Source organism: Schistocerca piceifrons, chromosome 6 (genome assembly GCF_021461385.2).
Source record: "Schistocerca piceifrons isolate TAMUIC-IGC-003096 chromosome 6, iqSchPice1.1, whole genome shotgun sequence".
NCBI lineage: Eukaryota > Metazoa > Arthropoda > Insecta > Orthoptera > Acrididae > Schistocerca > Schistocerca piceifrons.
The window spans coordinates 331,613,899-331,630,896 of record NC_060143.1 but is presented as its reverse complement, the minus strand read 5'-3'; the positions used below and the strand labels follow the sequence as shown (position 1 = coordinate 331,630,896).

The 16,998-nt window shown below is 41.5% G+C and overlaps 1 protein-coding gene across 1 annotated transcript in view; it reads right to left on the bottom strand.

Annotated features, from left to right (window-relative positions):
* Positions 1 to 16,998, bottom strand: part of LOC124802733 (partitioning defective protein 6) — a 138,926-nt gene that overhangs the window by 112,947 nt on the left and 8,981 nt on the right. Inside the window, exon 2 of the mRNA XM_047263705.1 lies at positions 13,972 to 14,197. Within this exon, the coding sequence (XP_047119661.1) occupies positions 13,972 to 14,197 (226 nt within the window). The remainder of the gene's footprint in view (positions 1 to 13,971; positions 14,198 to 16,998) is intronic.

Genomic DNA, 16,998 nt, shown 5'->3' with positions numbered 1-16,998 from the left:
CTGTACTGAATTGCGTGGGAATCATTTAATGACGTCGGCAGTAATCTTGCAATTCTTGACCAGTGTCTGCACAAACTATAAAAAAGTCACTCCTGAACGAATAGCTAGCGCTCTCTCTTTCTGTCTGTGTGTGTATGTAAAATAATTCAGTTTATCGGAACATAACCTACAACCTTTCCGCCACTACACTAAAGTCGACACATGTTACTTGGGTCTATGTCTTATCTTACGATGTTGTAGAGACTTTGACAGCAGATGCCAGTACCTGTCATTTAATTATAAAAATCTACCAAAGTCGACGCATTTTTGATAAATATTGAATGTGCCAGTGCCTTGAAACGACATTATGTCATGACATGCAAGCATAATACAAAAAGCATCAAATATAAAAGTCTTTAACGACTGTGCAGTTGCCCATATTCTAACAAATCTTATCAGAATCGACGCGTTTCCAAGATACCCTCTACGTTCCAGTGTTGAAACAGCATATATTCGTAGAAAGCAAGCTATAATATGAAAACCATCGAACACGGGCTTCGATTGTCAACTTCTGTACACGATAAGGCGTCTCTAAAATTGTACTTGTGATGCAGAAGGCGAGCATGGATCTTTCTGGTCACGTTCCTCTCCACGAAGCAAAATAACTAACGCAGCTGAATCTTGTTCTGCCTTGGGAATGCTCACAACTTTGAAACTCCACGGTGAGACGTCAAAGCAGCGCTTCAACGTTCGCTTTCACGTCCAGTTTGAGGGCAGCTTTACAGTACCATCCACATTACTTATTGCAAACACAGTCACTATTTAAAGAAAGTATGTGATTTTGAAACAGGCAAAAGTTGCACAAGACGTTAATGATAAATAAACCTGAGGTCAACTTGAAAGACATGGTCTTACAGGAGGTGGCATATCCTCCTTCCTCCCACCTTCGAACTGACTTACGCAGCCAGTTTAACTTCGACGCTCATTACCACTGTACATCCCGGCAGTTTTCACATTGACAAACGTTACCTGAAATTAAAGACATGATAAGTGTCAGATAATAATCCTAGGGCTTTCCTAGGATCGAACTCAAAACTTTGCATACGTAGTCTGGCACTTGAGAACTGAACTAACAAGGCGGTTGTTTATTTACAAATAAGCCCAACTAATTTCGGGCCAGATTACATCTACGGTAGCAAACAATACTGTACAAAACAAACAAAAAATTGTTAACAGACCTAGTTCAACGTCAATGCAAAACACTAAACCTTTTAAATACTGCGCTACGTGCAGTGTGTTACGGGAAATGGATTCGCATAATCCGCACTTTTCACGAACAAGTACACTACGTATTTTAACTAACCATCTTCACGAATATTGCCTAGAGCGATTGTGGGATATCACGGAAAGCATAATCCGGATGGCCGGAGGTGGATCTGAACCGACGTCCTCGTGAATGCGAGTCCATTGTGCTAGCCACTTTGCCACCTTGCTCAGTTTGGGTTCCGGTGAAAGGTAGGAAGATGCGAGGCAAGCCTGGCCCTGCGACTTATCTTAGAAGTAGGTTGAGGAAAGGCACATCTAAGTTTACAGCCTTTGTAGATTTTGAAAAGGCTTTTAATAATGTTGGTCGGAGATAAACGCTTTGAAGTTCTAATGTATCAGAGGTAAAATACACGAAATGAAAGGTTAAATACAACTCGCACAGAAAGCAGTTATAAGTGTGCGATCATAAAATTTCCGTACGAAGGCTGCACAGTCCTGAATCGGTGTGTCAATGGCGCAAAATCGCCATGGGCATTGAGGAAATCATACCACAGACACACCAGGTTGAAAATAGCCATTTAGTAAGACACCGTCTCCTGCTGCGTGAAGTAGTCTGTAACAGGTAATGGGTGTTGATCCTTATATATTTCAGATATTCTAATACTTCATAGAGGACGTAATTTCCAGTTTATAAATATAATACAGGCAGCAGTCAAGTGTCAGAGAAGACAGAGTGCTAAAAGACTGGCAGCGGAGCAACAGTGTACCAATCTTCAAACAGGAAGGAAGGAAGGAAGGAAGGAAGCCCTGCTGAGTGTTCTAACTGCCACTCGATCAGATTACTAAAAAAAACAATGAACATCTTTGAACGCATTTTCGATGTAAGGATTCACGAGATAGCTGAAATCACCAGGAACCAATTCATATTTGTGAAAAATTGTGGCACAATTGACAATTTATACTGCATGGCTACTAGTTGAAAAATACTGCGAAAAGAACAAGACACTGCGCCTTACGTTTCCAAACCTCGAAAAGGCTTTCAACCGGATACTGCACGACCTAACCTGGTTAGCGCTGCGAGAACATGGCAGTCCAGAGTACTATGTTAACTGGATACGGCTTCTGTATCTTGAACCCAAGGAGCTATGTCCAAGGGGTTGCAGGAGCATCCATAGGCTTTCGCGTCAAAGTAGGAATCCACCATAGCTCAGCCTTGTCACCATTGCTGTTCCGCCTTGTGATGGACACTGTCACATCATAGCTGCACATGCCACTACAACGGACAATTCTCGATGCTGATGATGTTATGTTGACTGCAGAGACCAAGTTTGATCTCGAGCGTCAAACACAAAGAGTGGAAAGACTGAAATGCGCGATATGGACAGCGACTCAACGAAAAGAAACTGTGTACATGACATCAGATCCACGAGACGCTGGGGTTATCAACACTGACGGAGAAAATCTACCACGAGTATCAAAATTTAAGTATCTCGGTTCTACAATCTCTAGCGATGCTCAGCTTACAGACAAGGACAACGCAAGGACGCAGGCAGCTTGGATGAAGTGGCGAATGCCAACAGGAACCACCTGCAATAGTTGGTTTTATGAATTATCTGAACTCAGAGATCTACCACACTGATTGTTGACCAGCCACAAAAGAGTAACTAGGGGTCGCGGATACTAAGATGCTTAGATGGACAGGTGACATCATTCGACTGGTACACGTTTGAGCGACACTATCAGCAAACGAAGAAAATGCCAGATAGCCGACGGTGATGGTTTGGACAAGTGCTGCACGCAGAAGGCGATACTACTGCAAGGTCATCATACACAGTGGCTCTCATGGGAGAGACACTCATGTGACGAACAGGACAGTGACGGGCTGACACGCTGCACAACGACCTGAAGGCAGTAAATCTTCATCCACACAAGACCCACGAGCGAACAAAATGGGACAGTGAATCCACTCGCCAGAATCTGCCACCAGGCACGCTAAAGAAAAAGAAGAAGCAGTCAATGCGTAGAGCGGGAAATGCTTCCTCCACTCCCAGCAGCCCTATCTAAAACCAATAAAGAAAAAGTGCATGGAACGTCCCTCACACCAACTAGGCCTAAATGAACCTGAATTACCACGTAGCAAACTGCAGGTTACCGGTGAATTGCCTATTAGTTAACGACAGTCTAAGTCATGGACATGGAATATATTGTCTTCTCTGTATTTGTTGTCTGCATATTGTGTATTTTGTGGACTAACACGCGAACGTTGATAGCATAACAAGGGCGTTCAAATCTGGGTGTGGTTGGTTTAGCAGTTAAAAGGGAGTTGTCAGCTTTCGGCGACATGCTGTGTACCGTTCGCGTAATTATTCAAGAATCTTCACTGCCTGAAACACAATGTGACGCGCCCAGAAGAGGAGGAGGAAACGTAATGGAACCTTACGGGTTGTGAGGGTATGTGATGTTATATCGCTCATTACAATATCGAGCCAAATTTATAAAGAACTTGGCAGTATGAGCCCACTTATCAGTCTGACGTTGCATCCACTCTGGCCTGGATGCATGCACTGCTTCTGTTGGGAAGGGTGTCAAAGCAGTTTATCCTCTCCCGTGGCAAGCTCTCACAACTGGTGCAACTGGGCCCTGATATCCTGGATACTGGCAATGGGATGGATTAATGACCGAGCTGGTCCCGCCCATGTTCTATTGCGGACCGATCTGGGTAGCTTGCTTACCACCAGAGTGTCTCAAAATCAAGCAGATAGTTTATTTGAGACACTTGTCATGTGTGAACGAGCATTGTCCTGCTGAAAAATGGCACCACGATATTGTCATACGAGAAGTAACACATTAGGCAGGATGTCCTTGACAGACTGTTGTGTTGTTAAGAGATCTCTCAATCACTGCCAGCCTGCAGCCATGAACTGTAGTCACGCCCGCTGGTCACACCGTGACACGAGTAACACCCCTGTGGGTCTCCGAAACATTGGAAGACTTCTACCAAGATCACTGCCATACTAGCCAGTGATGGTCATTCGGAGCAGTGCAGAAATGCGATTCATCACTGAGCACAACGCGACGACATTCATCAGCACTCTACTAGTCTCTGAATAATCCGAATAATGGTGCAGGCGGTCCATTGCTTGTTCTCGGATGGCAGGCGTTTATCTGAAGGGGTTACGATGTGTCTGGTGCACTCTACGGAGATTATCCTTTGCAGTGATCAGATGCTAGATGACAAGTATGCCTGCTCTTACGTTACCATGCAAGTCAATACTGGGCCACTATCAAATCTGAATGCCCCAAAAAATCTGGATACTGCAACGATTCGATCAGCCTGCCATATGGTAACCCAAAATGAGGCCACTTTCAAACCCTGCCAGGGGATGATACCACTGTCTCACAGGAGTACATGGCATCTCCGTGTTACAGTGATACTAAACATCTGATGCTGTTCGCGACCCTTATATACCCTGCCAGCCCTGGTACCAAATTAACCACGAGCAACACTACTATAGTCTGGCTGCTGTTATATCTGTGTGTATCTTGCTTAACAATTAGTTTGCTGTTTCATTCTTTATTGTTGCTGCCGCATAGGGCGCCAAACAATGATGTGTCACAAGCGATGTCGTTGCAACTGGGTCACTCGCCTCGACGCCGACACAGCGAGTGATTTTCCAAGCAATTTCGACAAGTACAATATTACGAACGCCACCTTGTCGGGAAGCCTGCTATGGAAAGTGAACTGATTTGTTTAGCAGCAATGGCAGTTGGGTCTGCATCCCCACGAATACTTGCAACAAGTAAGTTAAAAAAAACGGGAATTTTAATTTATTAAACTTGTTTTAAAAATGTTTTTCTTGACAACTGCATGTTACTTTACTGCCTATATCACACTTTTCACTGACGCTAAGTGTGTCGCGTACATCTTTCCAGTGTCCTAATAAAATTCGTTTTTCATTTATTAGTCCTCAATTCCTTCTTCATTCATTAATCTTATAGCGTAACGGCAAGTATTCGCACAATATGTTTGTGGTCTCGATGTGTCTATAAAACTGTTGTCAGTAGCACCACTGCTGATTACCATAACCCTTGTTATAAAATGTATTTAGGGAGAGATTATATGAAATTACAAGGGATTTGAGTACCGCTGTATAATACATTTGCACTAAACTTTTAAACCAAAAGTCATAATATTACGGTGCGTCATTCTGTTTCGCCGTTGAAAACTAGTTGTTTCGTGAATACTTCAAAATCACCATGAGGTGCCCAATGTGTAGAAACTACTGCTATGAACTTACGATGAATTTCTACTTCTACAATATACACATCAAAATGCTTATCAGTGCACAGATGGTGCTTGTCAATGTTTTTGTATTATTTGTTAATATAATGGCAACTCCGGCGAATTCACTTCTCAGTGTGATTCGTGTGGCCCCTGAATATTTATGAATTCTAACGTAAACTTTATGTGGGCAAGGCGAAACGACACTACAAAGAAAACAATCACGCTTGGTAACTAGACAACCCAACAACCGCATTGTCACGCATCGCATCGTGGTGATCTGCCCACACACATGCGATATCCGGACAGATAGCACGACATGGCGGCAGATCGCTCAGATCCGTCGCTCGTGGGTGGAGCCGTTAATAGCCGAGGAAGACAGAGAGATTTGTAACAGATGACTGTACAGTTTCATTTTCGGTATTCATTTTTCCAGACCAAGCGAAGTGAGGTGAAGGAAGAGATTGTGACTATAATTAACACTTCTTGTAAGTTGAAAACAATAATTTGCGTACATAAGAACCAGAAATATGGGGGGGGGGGGGGGGGGGGGGCGCATTTTAGCACTTTCGTTACGGGTTACGGGAAGGTAAGTTCGGGTTTTCAATATAATCGCCCTGTACTATTTTGACAAGCTTTGCCTGAATGATTTCTGGGCACCTTATTGGCATGTTTTATGAACGCTTAATTCTGGACTGCAAAGATGCAGCTGTTAGAACCGCTAGTTTTTCGCAGCATGCTTTTCAGGGAGACCATACGCAGTGGAGCGGCATTTAGCTCATGACGTACTGACTTGGCTCTGAGGCTAAAGTGACTTTATCGTGCTCTGCAGTTTGCTGCTGCTGCTCAATGGTTTTTCTGACGTTTATCAACGGTGAATCCATTCCAATGGAGGGCGCATCTTTGACACTGCCAGCCACTTGTGCTGGTGAAATGCCAGAAAAATCATTAAACAAACATTGTATGACGAAAGCCTGGAGGCAATACACCAACAAGTGACCACAAAAACATATTATATGAAGTCTCCACTCCTCTAACGACCCCTCTTTTACTTTAACCTGTGCACGTGATAAGCTCACAGAATTAGTGCACAAATGAAGCACAACTATGCTTTGTTTATGTTACTCTAATAACTCCCAATTCAAAAGCAGGTCGTAACAAAAAGTCAGTGTTTCCGTCTACTGTTCAATGAATTCCACCTGTTTCTTCCCATTCAGTTTACAGAGTTCTAAAACCATTAATTTTTGGCACCTAACTTATCAACTGCTAACATCACCAAGACTGATTCTGCTTGTTATTATATTGCTTTGTTATCTGTATCCATTTGCATTTAACAATGACACTATGTAATACACTAAAACCTTGGTGGCAGGTGACCAAATAGAACAGAGTTACATTGCTGAAAGCATTTCACTGGTACACATCATTTCGTTTGCAGAATATCATCTAAATGTACAAACATACTCCGCAAACCACTATACAGCGTGTGGTGGAGGGTACCTTGAACCACTACTAGTCATTTCCTTTCCTATTCCACTTGCAAACAGAGTGGAGAGAAATTGACTCTCTGTGTGCCTCTATATGAGCCTTAATTTCTCTTATTTTCATGGTCCTAGTGTGAAAGGTTTGTTGGCAGCTGTAGAATCGTTCTGCAGTTAGCTTCAAACACCAGTTCTCTAAATTCTTTCAGTAGTGCTCCACAAATAGAACATTGCCTTCCGTCCTATGGTTGCCATTTGAGTTCAGGCAGCATATATCTTAATACCAGTGAGTTGATCAGTCCTACCGGTAACAAATCTAACAGTTCACATCCGAATTGCTTTATGTTATCGTTTAATGCGAACTGGTGGGAATCCCAAACACTTTTAGCAGCACTGAAAAATGGGACACACGAGCTAGTTTTCTGTAAGCGGTCTTGGTTTTTATAGGTCACCTAAACGTCCCCAAACTTCTGCCAAGAAACTGAAGTCAACCATTTGCCTTTCCTACTACCACTCTTACCTGCTCATTCCACTTCATCTCTCTTTTCCATTTTATGCCTCGATATTTAATCGACATGACTTTGTCAAGCAGCACGCTACCAATGCTGTATTCACACATTATGGAATTGTTTTTCCTACTCATCTGCTCTGACTTACATCTTTCTACATTTAGAACAAGCTGCCATTCATCACACTAACTAGAAATTTTGTCTTAGTCATCTTGTATTCTCCTACAGTCACTCAATGATGACACCTTCAAGTATACCACAGTGTCATCAGCGAACAGCTGCAGACTGCTGCACACCCTGTCTGTCAGATAATTTCTGTATAGCCTACAGCGAATAAGACCAGTCCTGTCTCTCCTCCCAGGGGCACACCTGATGATACCTCTGTCTCTGATGAATACTCATCATCGAGGACCACATACTGGATTCATTTACATAAGTAGTCTTTGAGCCACAGACACATCTGGGAATGTAATCCATATGCTTGGACTTTTGTTAACAGTTCGTTGGTGCAAAAGGTCAAACACCTTTCAAAAATTAGGAATATGGAATCTGCTGTTGCCTTTCATCCATGTTTCTAAGGATATCAAATGAGAAAAGGTCAATGTGAGTTATGAGCACAGGCAACTCTAAATCTGTCCTGTGGACAGAAGTTTTTCCGTCTCGAGGAAACAGATTATATTCGAACTCTGAATACATTCACGAATTCTACAGCAAACTGATGTTACGGATAGTGGTCTGTAATTTTGGAGTTGCTGGGAACTTTGCACTGGGTGACAGATTCATGAAAAATGCATGTGAAATAAGGGACCGATGCTGCAGAGTGCTCTCTGTAAAACTGAATTGGGATTAAATCTGGATCTGGCAACTTGTTTGTTTTCATCTCTTCCACATGCTTCTCTATGCCAGGAATGCCTGTTACTTTGTCCTCCATGTGGGAGCCGGTGTGATGGTCAAACAATGGTATGTTTGTATGACCTTGCTTCATGAATGATTTCTTACATGTGAATTTCAAACTTCAGCTTTCTTTTTGCTGTCTTCTGTTGCCACACCAGACTGGTCAACGAGTAAGTGAATAGAAGCCTTCAACCCACTTCATGATTGTATGCAGGAACAGAATTTTCTTGAGTTCTCAGCAAGATCTTGTGCAAAAGGTATAACAGTGAAAGTGTGATTCACCATCAGTTTAAACTTTGCCCACAACTGCCGTAAACTCATCACACTGGTACGAAATGATGTATGTTTACTGTTTAAGTGGGGCACTAACAACTGCTTCCCTTTCCAGGAAAAATACTCTCCTAGCCTTCTGGGTGGATTTATTACCTTTAGTAATCTTCGTCACTATGATGACATCACAATCGCTAATTCCTGCCTCATTACTAACACTGTCATCAATACTGACACTGTCTATAAGATGAGGGCAGTCTAAAAGTATTTCCATTGTGAGTAGGCTACCAAACTAGCTGCTCAATACAGTTTTCTGAAAATGTTTCAGTCTTATTGCCTAAGACTGTCTGCCCACACCACCTGCAGTGAATACATAAAGGTCGCACTCTGTACTTGGTTGGTTGAGGTCACCTCCAACTAATATAGCACAATTTCGTGTTTCCACACTACTGAGTGATTCTAGACCTGTAGGTGGAATTGGGTGGCCAATAAAAACATCCAATGATTAACCTGAGTTCACCTATACTGGTTACTCGTGCCCAGACAGCTTACATTTAGAATCAATTTCAACATCAACGGAGAGAAAATTTTTGTTGATTGCAATGAACGCTACCCCTCTTATGGTGTCTAATTTGTATTTTCAGTATACACTGCATGCTTCATCATCTCAGAGCTTTCTACTTCAGGTTTCAGCCAGCTCTCAGTTTCGAGAATAATTAGAGCGCAACTACTCTCCTGGATGGCTCTAAATTCAGGAACTTCGTTACAAATACTTCAACAATTTAGTGTTAAAGTTTTGACAGTCAAAGTGTCTACTCCATGAAGGATGTGTTTTAGCAATCTGCGTATAGATTGGCAAGCATTCTTCGGAGGACTTTAAGCTACTGTCTAGCTAACCGAGTACCTGCATTCCTGACCTATCAAGGGTAATCCTACAATATTCCACACCATAACGCAGGTCCAGAAATCTGCAGTGAAGACCATTGCAGAATCGACAAAGCCTGTGGTTAAGACCCTCCACTAGGCTCCCAAAGAAAGGAGCCTGATCAACTCTGGGAACGATGCATAAGCAAAGCCAGCCATCTTCACCACCCGCCAGTCTCCCGTATAAGCCACAGATGACCCCGGACACCTTTGGTGCTGACGCAATCCACAACTTGCATATGACTACACCCTGCATGCTCGATACCACAGGCAAGGTACCCTCCACATCTAAGATTGATCCCCCTCCCCGCAGACATACTGAGTGCTCATTGAATTTCTTTCCAGTCCTGGAAACTACTTCCCAAATGGAACTTCAAAGTGTGCCTAACATTGGAGCTCCCAGTAATTAGCGAACCCGTCCCCTCATATGCCTGTTCAGACCTTGCTGAAGGAGAGGGTTGGGGGTTGTTTGTGGGAAGAGAGGTCATCGGTCTCATCGGATTAGGGAAGGATGGGGAAGGAAGTCGACTGTGCCCTTTCAAAGGAACCATCACAGCATTTGCCTGGAGCGATTTAGGGAAATCACGGAAAACGTAAGTCAGGATGGTCGGACGCGGGATTGAACCGTTGTCCTGAATGCGCTGAAGGAGAGGGTACCTGTCCACCCTCAGGGTGACTGGGGACCCCAATGAAGGAGCGGCTCACAGGGGGAATGGACAAGGCCAGACAGCCAGCCTCTGAATTGCCTCTCCATCGCAAATGATGCAAAATTCAATGGCAGTTTGGATGCAACATGCTCCAAAATTTAACTACTATCTGTACTGGCCAGTTGAAATGTTGGAAAACATGTTAAATTAATTCTTGTAAATTTTTGATAGAACATCTGAACCTCATTTAACTACTTAAAAAAAGAAGAAGCTTGAAAAGAGTGAACCAGTACAATTTGTCACTGAAAGCAACTGTTAAAACTGATTAAGTTATTTATTTAATGGCTTAGTAATATGAAATACCTAAGAGTGTTCCACTAACTATATATGTTGCTTAAATGGACTGTATCCAAAGAAAAATTCAGCATTAATTAACATGATGAATCACTTAAAAGCAACTTCGAACACACATACGAGATGTAATCCAAAATTTTTGGGACTGGTGCTGTCATCTGGAAAGTAGGAGTAGTAGATCTTTGCACCACTAGGTGACGAGAGCTACATACCCGATGAGTCAGTGTGTGGAGTGGCATTCAGCTGGGAGGACATGTTGCATGTCCACAGTGATTTCCGTAATACTCTCTGTTTGGTGTGTGGGAATTTTACGATAGATTCGCAAACAGAACAGCGGACCTTCATCAGACTGCATCTGATGATAAAACCTTCTTGTCACGGCGATGAGAGCTGGGTTTATGGTTATGACCCAGAGACAAAGCAACAATCGTCCCAGTGGAAGAGCCCTGGCTGGCTCTCCAAGACCCAAAAAAGCGAGGCAGGTGAAGAGCAAAGTGAAGTGATCATCGTTTTCTTTGATACCAAGGGAATTGTGCACAAAGAATTCGTCCCACCCAACTAAACAGTGAATTCCACACACTACTGTGACATTTTGTGATGGCTCTGTGAAAACACGCGGCGACGATGCCCGAACTTTGGCGTCAAGGGAACTGGCTGCTGCATCACGACAACGCACACTGTGACACGTCCTTGCTCACCGGGACCTTTTTGGCAAAATGCAACATGGCGGTTTTACCCCACCCACCATACTCGCCTGTTTTGGCACCTTGCGACTTGGCGCTAGTCCCAAAACTGAAACGCAAGTTGAAGGGCCGTCGGTTCGACACACTAGAGAGGATTCAAGACGCATTGTTGGTGGTGATAAACACCCTCAATGAACAGACTTCCTGAAAACGTTTGACCAATGGCAGAAGGACTGGGACCGGATGGTACATGCGGACAGGATCTACTTCGAGGGTGATGGTGACCATTAGTCCAAAGGCAAGGTTTTCAACAGACGGCTGCACCAGTCCTGAAAATTTTAGATAGCACCTCATACCTTAAAAATTAAGATTCTTTTCTATGTTTCACATTCTTTTTTTAAAAAAACCTTTGTTATCTAGGAGTAGTATTAATGCTTAAATTGATACACACTATTCTTGTCTTTGATGGGAAAGGGAAATTAAAGTTTCCTCCACTCAGTGACAACAGTGATAGTGACCAATAGAAACAAAGCAGCAGCTCTGGCTGGGGGGATGGGGCAGGTATTTGGTCACTGCCTTTTAAAGTAACCACCCCAGAATTCACCTGAAGTGGTATGGTGGGACCTTCAGAAACCTGTCCAGATGATGATGAGTTTCTCTACTAAAAATGACAACATTCATAAACATAATAAAATTTAATCGTCCTACTCAGACCAGTCACTCCCTTCAGCCAACAGCCTTGTCAAAGAGAGCAGAGGAGTGGACAGTGGTTCACACTCAGGCCCTTGGAATGGGAAACTGCTCTTAATGGGAAGAATCAACAATGATCAACAACATGAGGATGCAAAAGGCAATGTAAACCACTGCATTCAATAATCGTTATGTGTATCCACAGGTCATTTGGTCTTTAATTGAAAAAGTGTCATGATGATCTCTCCATTATACACATAGCAAGTAATAGAGGATATAAGTTGCAAGTGCTACTCTGAGATGAAGAGGTTGGCACAGGAGAGGAATTTGTGGCGAGCCACATCAAATCATTAAGAAGACTGATGACCCAGACCAGTGAGTTGGAACAAAGATGATTAAAGAAAAGAGGCAGCCAATGAATGCTAAGTATACTGAACAGAAACACTTTTCATGAAAACAAGGTTCTGAAGACACTCATTCACTCACTCGCTCACTCACACACAAATACCAAAACAATGATGAATGATGCGCTTCTGCCAACGACACTGAGAAAGGATTACATATAATCCTGAGAACAATGGAAGGTAAAGGAAGTTCAATGACATGACAAGGCCAGTGGGAAATCCAAGGCCCCCAGACAAGTTCTCACTATTCAAAGCAGATTTCACACAAGACGCCCGACTTTCTCTCTTTCGTGTATGTGAAGTGCAAATGAATATTATAGCCAGAACAGGCCACAGTTGCAGAAATTTAGAAAATTAACACTGGGACATGTCTAATAATCACAACTGTAGAACAAGCTCAGAGTCATTGTGAATTAAATTATAGATATTTGTCTATTAAAAGATTAATTACTTACTTATTTACATTATTTTCAATTACATATATGTGCCAGCAACTTTTATTTATTTTTATTTTTTTATATTAAAAAAGAAGACAATTTTACTACTGTACTTTCCATTTCCCCAGCACAGTACAGAACCTTAGGCACCTTTCTACACAAAATTTTAGTGCCATGGGTTTTCAGTTGCTCAAATATTAAACCAAATTTTTGTTTTTCTGCTAGTTCATGTTATATTCACACACTTCACAGTACTAGAGAAAAAAAAATTTGAAAAAATATCAATTTGAAAGATAATATGAGGATTCATATGATAAGCAGATTAAATTTAGTATCAGTAGATCAGCAAATGTGACACCTCGTTCCGTCACACTAACACGTCACTGAAAGTGTAACAGGCTGTTGCGTCTCATGAAGCAACTACTTGCAATAGAATTGCTGAAGGTTTTAGATGATCAATCATCTTACAGTAACATCGACTCAGCTATAGTGCCCGTTTAAAAAAAATATATAAATAATCAATATACAGGTAACCCCCATTCATTTTTATATTAACCTTCCGCTTATTAAGTAAAGCACAGAAGTCTTCTCTGGCAACCACTTTGCAATTTTTTTCACATTTTAAAAGCATTGGCAAATATGAAAATCACACTATATGCTAAAAAAAAAAATAAAAAATAAAATAAAAAAAAGGAGCAATCCTGCTTTAAACCTAAATGCTTGTTTTTATAGTCTAGCATAGATTGGTTGAACCCACCTATACCAAATGACATCTCTGGATGGCAATAAGAGATGGTTGTGACTGTAAGATCCTCATTTTGCAGCTGGTCCATCCACAGGGGGTTGGGACCAGTGGTAGTACAGGGATGGGCTTGGACAGGGTGGTGGGTGATAAAACCATTGCTTTCACAATGAGGGCAAAATTCTGGGTAAGGAGACTGCATGATAGGTGAAGTGGTGGCAAAGGACCCTATAGTACTTTAGTTTTATTATTATTGAATAAAGAGGCAATAACTTGTGTCAACTAGCATGTATCTGTCAGAGTAACCTGGTGAAATCTCATTTGCCTAAAAAACCCAATGATGTTATCCTTTGCATTTTGAAGAAATCTGTGATTAATTTATAGTTATCAAGCAGGTTATTTTACTTACCTTTTCGTTGCACTATTAGCCGCAGAAGAGGCCGTGCATTCAGTAAAGCACGTCCAAGATTATCATCATTGTTGATGGGAAGCAGGTCTCCATCACGTGGATCAGTGTATGAAAGCAGAAATGGGACGTCTGACAAATGATGTAGTCGTTCCACTAGCTGCCGAAAGTCGTCATACCGACGCATCTCATCCCGGTTAACTGAGAAACGGCGGAACTCAGCATCAAACTGTCAATGAAAAATATTTTCTATGATGGAAACAATCACCACCTCTAATTTGACAACATTGGAAAATTAAATAGGAAGCAAAACTAGGAGGGACTTAGGAAGCAAAACTAGGAGGGTCTTATATTGCCTTAATAAGCAGAAAATATGAAATAACCTTTTTCACAAAAGTTTTCATACATCCTGTAACTTGCTGATGTAGGACCTGAGTAGGCTGATGGTGAAAAAATAATATCTGATTAATCCTGGGGTCTCTAAAACTAACTCCAAAGGAGCAAAAACTTTCTACAAGTTGGGTGACTGATCAACCCAGACATAGTGCTGAAAACTATTTTCATTTTACTATGATCGTAGCAAAGAAGGTGTGCAACAGCACCTATCCTGTTTAAAATCTTTTCACATAGTAAATACAAATGTTTATTATGATACTTGCCAATAGGTAACTGGCTGGAACTTTATACAGTCTTGCACAGAAGAGCAACTTCCAAACGAAGTCAATAGGCCAGGAATATAAAATAGGATTGGAAGCTGTGCAAGTTAGTGAGTTGTGAAAGAATCCAGTCTTTTCTTGAAACTTAGTAGAAATAACTACCAAACAAGCTTTTTGTACCACAAAAAGTTACAAATTAGCATTGAACAACAGAAAGTCCAGGTTGTAATGTCAACAGTTATGGAAAGGATAGATTACTACTCCCTGTTAAGACACTTTGAGCTGCAGCTGACACAATGAAAAGACTATTACACATTTCTATTTCTCTATTTCTCTCTCTCTCTCTCTCTCTCTCTCTCTCTCTCTCTCTCTCTCTCTCTACCTCTCTCTCTCACACACACACACACACACACACACACACACACACACAACTGTTATCCACGATTGCTCAGGTCAGAACAAATTGATGTCCCCTTTCCTTCACTTTACACTGCTGTGTATGGTTCTATTTGGATGAGGTATTCCTTTGTTCTGAGAACAGCCTCACCTAGTCGGATGTAAGGGTACGAAAAGTTTAAATGAGAATTTGAACCAAGCAGCAACTTTGTATTTTTTGCACACAAAAAGCTTTACAAGAGTGTCATAGCAAGTGATGGAAAACATCCTAAATAGTATTATGATTTTTGGCTGTATTACAATTGCAGCTTAAGATATGATACTGTGAGAAGAAACTGACAGATTGATAGGGCAAGCTGAAACAAGACTTCTGGAACAAATGGCATTCCTTCAGAATTATTGAGATCCTTGGGAAAGCCATCAGGACAAAACCATTCTATCTCAAATGCAAGACCCATAAAAGACAAATGAAATACTCTCAGACATCAAGAAGAACATAATTACAATCCTATAGAATGCAGTAGCTACTGACATACCAATGTTACTGACCCATCAGTTTTATAAGGCATGGTTGCACAATATTGACAAATTATTTTGAAAAAACTGGTAAAAACCGACCCAAGGGAAGATCAGTTTAGGTTCTGAAGGAAAGTAGAAACACACAAGGCAATACTGACACGTCTTATCTTAAGAGAGAGGTTGAAGAAAAGCTAATCTACATTTATAGGATTTGTTTATTTAGAGATATGGTTTCGATAATGTGGACGGGACTTCACTCTTTGAAAGTTTGAAGGTAGTAGGGATTAAATACAGAATCAAAAGGTTATTTACAACTTTTACAAAAACCAGCCTGCACTAAGAAGAGTTGAAGGGCATGAAAAAGAAGCAGTTCCAGTAGCTGAGAAGAGAGTTTGTCAGGGTATATAGCCAATTCCTGATGTTATTCAATCTTTATATTGAGCAAGCTGTGAGGAAAACCAAGGAGGAATTTGGAAAGAGAATCAAAGCACAGGGAGAAGAAATTAAAACATGGCAGATTGCCTGCGACATTGCAATTCTTTCAGAGATAGTGAAGGACTTGGGAGGTCAATTGAATGGAATGGATATAATCTTGAAAATATGCTATACAATGAACATCAGCAAAACTAAATAACACGAGGTTGAGAGAATTAGATTATTAAATTTAGGTTATTAAATCCAGATTGTTAATAAGAAGAGAGGAATTTATGAAAAATAGATATTCGTTAACATAAAATACTTTCATGTATCTTTTCTATTGGTATACAGTTAGGACAAGAAGACAATAAGAAACTTTTGAAATATAGTGCTACAGGATGATGATGCTGGAGGTTACATAATTAGTGAGGAGCCATTGAATAAAATCGGGGAAAAAAGTATGGCACAACTTTAACTAAAAGAAAGGACTAATTGACAGGACATGTTCTGCAGCATGAATTTGGTATTAGAGTGAAATGTAAGAGGTGGGAGTGGGGGAGGAGAGGAGAACTGACAAACTGCATGTTGATTTCTGTCTTGGGTTCTTTTGCCGATGTCTGTCTGATGATTTTTGTGACATTTCCCCAGCATGAGTGGGTGGCATTGTCAAAGATTCGCACTCCATTGCTGGTAGTGGACTGGAGTTGAGCTTGTGGCCACAGATTATATGTACCTGGTGCACCAACATCCAAGAGCTTTTCCGTGGTCATCTCCGGTGCAGTTCTCCTCTTGTTACCTGCAATGGGGCTGCAGTACGGGAATCCAGGATTGGTTCACCTTGAGGCTTTCTTCTTTTTAGTTGAAGCTATTCTCATGTCTTTGTATTTTTATAGTTTCTCTGAACGAATGGTTGTGACAGCTTGTCTACAGCGAGAACTTCCGGGTTAGCAAATTTTATTATGTGGTCAGCCTCACACAGTGCTCGTGTTCTGATACAATGGATTTCTCCACCTGCCACAAGCTACAACGCCACTCATGTTCT